General features: G+C 37.2%; 1 protein-coding gene across 1 annotated transcript in view; it reads right to left on the reverse strand.

Moving 5' to 3' along the window:
• Window positions 1-3,909, reverse strand: part of itga4 (integrin alpha 4) — a 22,621-nt gene that overhangs the window by 6,087 nt on the left and 12,625 nt on the right. Inside the window, exons 12-16 of the mRNA XM_008435491.1 lie at window positions 1,455-1,549; window positions 623-713; window positions 486-531; window positions 246-400; window positions 7-65 (exon numbers count right to left, since the gene is read on the reverse strand). Coding sequence (XP_008433713.1) covers window positions 7-65; window positions 246-400; window positions 486-531; window positions 623-713; window positions 1,455-1,549 — 446 coding nt within the window. The remainder of the gene's footprint in view (window positions 1-6; window positions 66-245; window positions 401-485; window positions 532-622; window positions 714-1,454; window positions 1,550-3,909) is intronic.

The raw sequence follows: 3,909 nt of genomic DNA on the forward strand, positions 1-3,909 counted from the left end.
GAAATAGAAACGATGAGGGAACGATGGTTTATGGAGGAGGTCGGAGGTCAAATTATACTGAAGCTCTGGGGAGGAAAGAGGGAAAATCTTCCACATAAGTAAGTCAAAGTTACATACTATTACAGATTTAATTCTTAAACACTGAAGCTAATAGTTTTTTTTATGAATGTAATATATAGTAAATATAGTAAAATGGACTTTAAASACTTAARCATTACACAGTTTCCTTTACTTCTTTAATGTACCTATTGCCCCYCTGTGGTGTTTAAATGCGACACTGAAGCAGATTGTAACGTTGATGCAGACGGTCTGAGTCTTGTGATCTTGACATTGCATCCCCCGCTGGTCAATATGTTCAGGCAGAATCAGAGAAGCTTTCACTTGAACCACTGGACGGGTCCTGTGGGGTAGAATCAGAACAAAACCTTTTCACACCATTATMAGAAAATGTTTTGGTCAAACATAAAGTATTTTTATGAGTTTACCTGAGAACCACAGCTGAGTCTGAAAGGAAAGCTCCCACTGCCACGTCTGTAGAGACACAATTTATCCACATTCAGCGCTGATCCGGTGAGAACAGCACAGGACAATGTGGCGGATACGGACACATGGGATCTTTTACCGTTGTAGCCGTTATCATCGATGTCAATCCCAGAGTTCAGCGACTGTCCAAACATCTTCAGGTCATGGCCCAGGGATGACCCTGTAATCCTCTGAGGTCACAGAGTGGAAATCAAGTCTAAGTACTACTTCATATAATACACAACGAAACTCAAAATTACTTCTTTATACAAGAGTCACCAAAAGAGAAACTGAAAAACTCTCAGARTATCAAATATAACAAATCTTGATAGGTCTTATTGATTTAAACAATAAGACCTATTGTTTAAATAGGTCGTAATGACCTATTGTTAGGTCATTAAGACCTAACAATAGGTCTTAATGACAATAGGTCATTAAGACCTATTGTTATTTAGAAAGTGTGCTTCTAAATAATTAAAGTAATCTTAATATCTCACTATTAAGTACCAGGCCAGACTCAATAACAAAGTTTACTGGGCGATAAATTGTTCCAGAAATTATTTTGATAAATAATAATATTGTCATTTTGAGACCATTTTCAAGTAAAATATTGATAACGCAAGTCCGCCCTCTAGAAGACTAATTCATTTTAATTTCATACAGAACACACTGGAAGACATTTTACATTTCTAAAAGAAAACACACTAATCAACAACAGTAAATRAAGTGGAAATAAAAAACACACACAACCAAAACCAGATACAAAACAGATTATGGTGTAAAAAAAAAGATTCAATATGAAAATGATCTATCTCATTTCAATTCATGATTAGTTGCTCATTGCRACGCATTCTACTCTGAACTGCTTGCACACTGAGCTTTGCAGCAACACCATTATGCAGGCGCYTCTGGCTCTGTGTTGATGTTTGTACCTGTGATGGTTTTGGTGAAATACCCTCCTTCCTGCCATTGTAGATGTAGACGGCGCCTCTGAGGTCGTCTTCCTGTGGAGCGCCAACAGCCACATCTACAACCACACACACAAGCTGGTCTTACTGTTTCTGTGAGGACTTCTTCTTCCAGTCTTTTGTTTGYCTTTTTTACAGTCACACAGAAAACAATGTATGTTGCTCTTTATTTAAAAATGTTCTGCCTTGCAATGTATATTTTTATGYTGGAGAACTTTACSAACAGATCACCTCTTAAAATAGCCATAAGATTTGGCTTTTAAAGACTATWTTACTGTTTAAGTAAAGCATTCTGTGATAYTTCCTGTGTAATTGTTTGTTTTTTCAACTTCATTACAGCTAAAGTTAAGCTTGTTGCAGATAAACATGAAGTGCAACTATTTGAAAAAAATATTCACATNCAAAGAACTTCTGCTGTCTGCAGACAAGCAACAAGATCAACAACAAATATCAATGTTGGAGTTCCACTTATAAATAACATTCAGTTCCTGCATGATGACTTAATTCTTCAATATGGTATCTTATTTTCATCATCTGTATGAAATCAGCCTGTGGTGAATCCCCTAATTGAATGTGGATGGTCTCGTTATCTTGAATCTCGTTTCCACTGTGCTGCTTCCTCCCTTCGTCTCTTAATCTGCTGATAAACGCCACCATTCTTGTTGATGGTAATCCCCTTTTCACAGTGTAGAATATCTGTACATTTAATTAGCTCAGCGTTKCAAAAGTGAGTGCAGCTGAGAAATACCATTTCATCTGCATCTAGATATAACTTGAGATAATGGAGGGAGATAAGAGGTATAATAAGAGGTATTTAAATATGCAGATTAAAATGCTGGCAGCTTTTAGAGTTCAGTGCAAGCAGTGAACTCTTAAAAACAGAGAAAATGTTTGTTCTCTGTTTGCCTGCAACTAATTATCATCATGAGTTTACAGGGGGGGAAAATCCATGTTTTTTTTATTATTATTATTACAGAGAGGAAGAGCTCATCTTTTGAAGTCTTAATTGAAGCACAGTGACTTGTGAGGTGTTTTCAACTGCGCTGTCACTTTTGGTTTTAGTTTCCTCCTCTGTCTCTTTCTTTCTGAGTTACACAGAGTACGTGTTGTGCCTGTTTCATGTGTGTGTGCTCATGTTCTTACTGCGGCAGCACTAGTTCACTCGACAGTTGCATGTTGGTCGAACAGTTCGCCATAGAGCAGGAGCGAGCAAACCGAGTCTGACGGAAAGAAAGAAATAGAGAAGCGTATTGTTTATGACACCAGCAACAATGAATGAAAGCAGAAGTCACTGATGATCTTACAAACAGCTCCTGTGACCCCTGACTTCTGACCCCTGCAGTTACAGATGATTAATAATAATGATCTCATGACTYACTCCAGCTGTGAATTCCTCTCTCTTAACTGTTTTTCTGCTCTGTTTTTGTGAAACACAGGAGCCGGATGTTGGCTAATGTGCTGCAGGCGCTGCAGCTGTAAACACATCTGGATTAGCAGCAGGGTTTGCTGTTAGGTATCTGACTTTAAAGCAGCTATTTTCTCCCCTTTAAATCAGTTTATCTAATGAACTGGGTTATTCAAAGTAGAATTTTGCATTTAGATTTAAATATTATTGTTMATATATATTGTATTTCTTAGTAGAGAAAGGAAATACTAATCTATAAGAGGCTTTTATTTTGAAGGACACTGAACAAACTCCTTGTTGATCACTCATTTTACCATAAAGAACCTAAAATAAAAAAAATACACTTGTAATAATCCAACTTATATATAAAATTAAATCCATTATGAAGTAATATTTTGTTATTTTGCAAATGAAACATTGAATTTACTGCGTGACACAGATTGATACCTGATTGGTGATGGTGTTATGATGTCCTGCGCTGTGCTGCAGAATGGGTTTTATGAATGCTAATTTTCTGGACGGGGTTTTGTGGCTCCTCTTTTCACTGAGGCCATAGGAAACTTCAAACTGAACTGGGGTATAGATATCTTTAACGTCTTTCTGTAGATGAGGAAAAGACAAGCGGGGTGAAATAAAAACACTCAACATCTCCACTGCTGATCTGGTCGGGAATCAGCATGTTTTACTTTTTTTTGTGCTTTTTGAGTCTGAGAGTTTTACCCTTTGGTAAGCCACATGTGTTGCACAGCTGGGATGGCCGTGTCGTGCCTTCATATGACCCCTCGTGCTGTTCGATGATCCGTTGCCGTGGAAATAGAAACGATGAGGGAACGATGGTTTATGGAGGAGGTCGGAGGTCAAATTATACTGAAGCTCTGGGGAGGAAAGAGGGAAAATCTTCCACATAAGTAAGTCAAAGTTACATACTATTACAGATTTAATTCTTAAACACTGAAGCTAATAGTTTTTTTTATGAATGTAATATATAGTAAATATAGTAAAATGGACTTTAAA

This window comes from Poecilia reticulata, linkage group LG2 (genome assembly GCF_000633615.1).
Source record: "Poecilia reticulata strain Guanapo linkage group LG2, Guppy_female_1.0+MT, whole genome shotgun sequence".
NCBI lineage: Eukaryota > Metazoa > Chordata > Actinopteri > Cyprinodontiformes > Poeciliidae > Poecilia > Poecilia reticulata.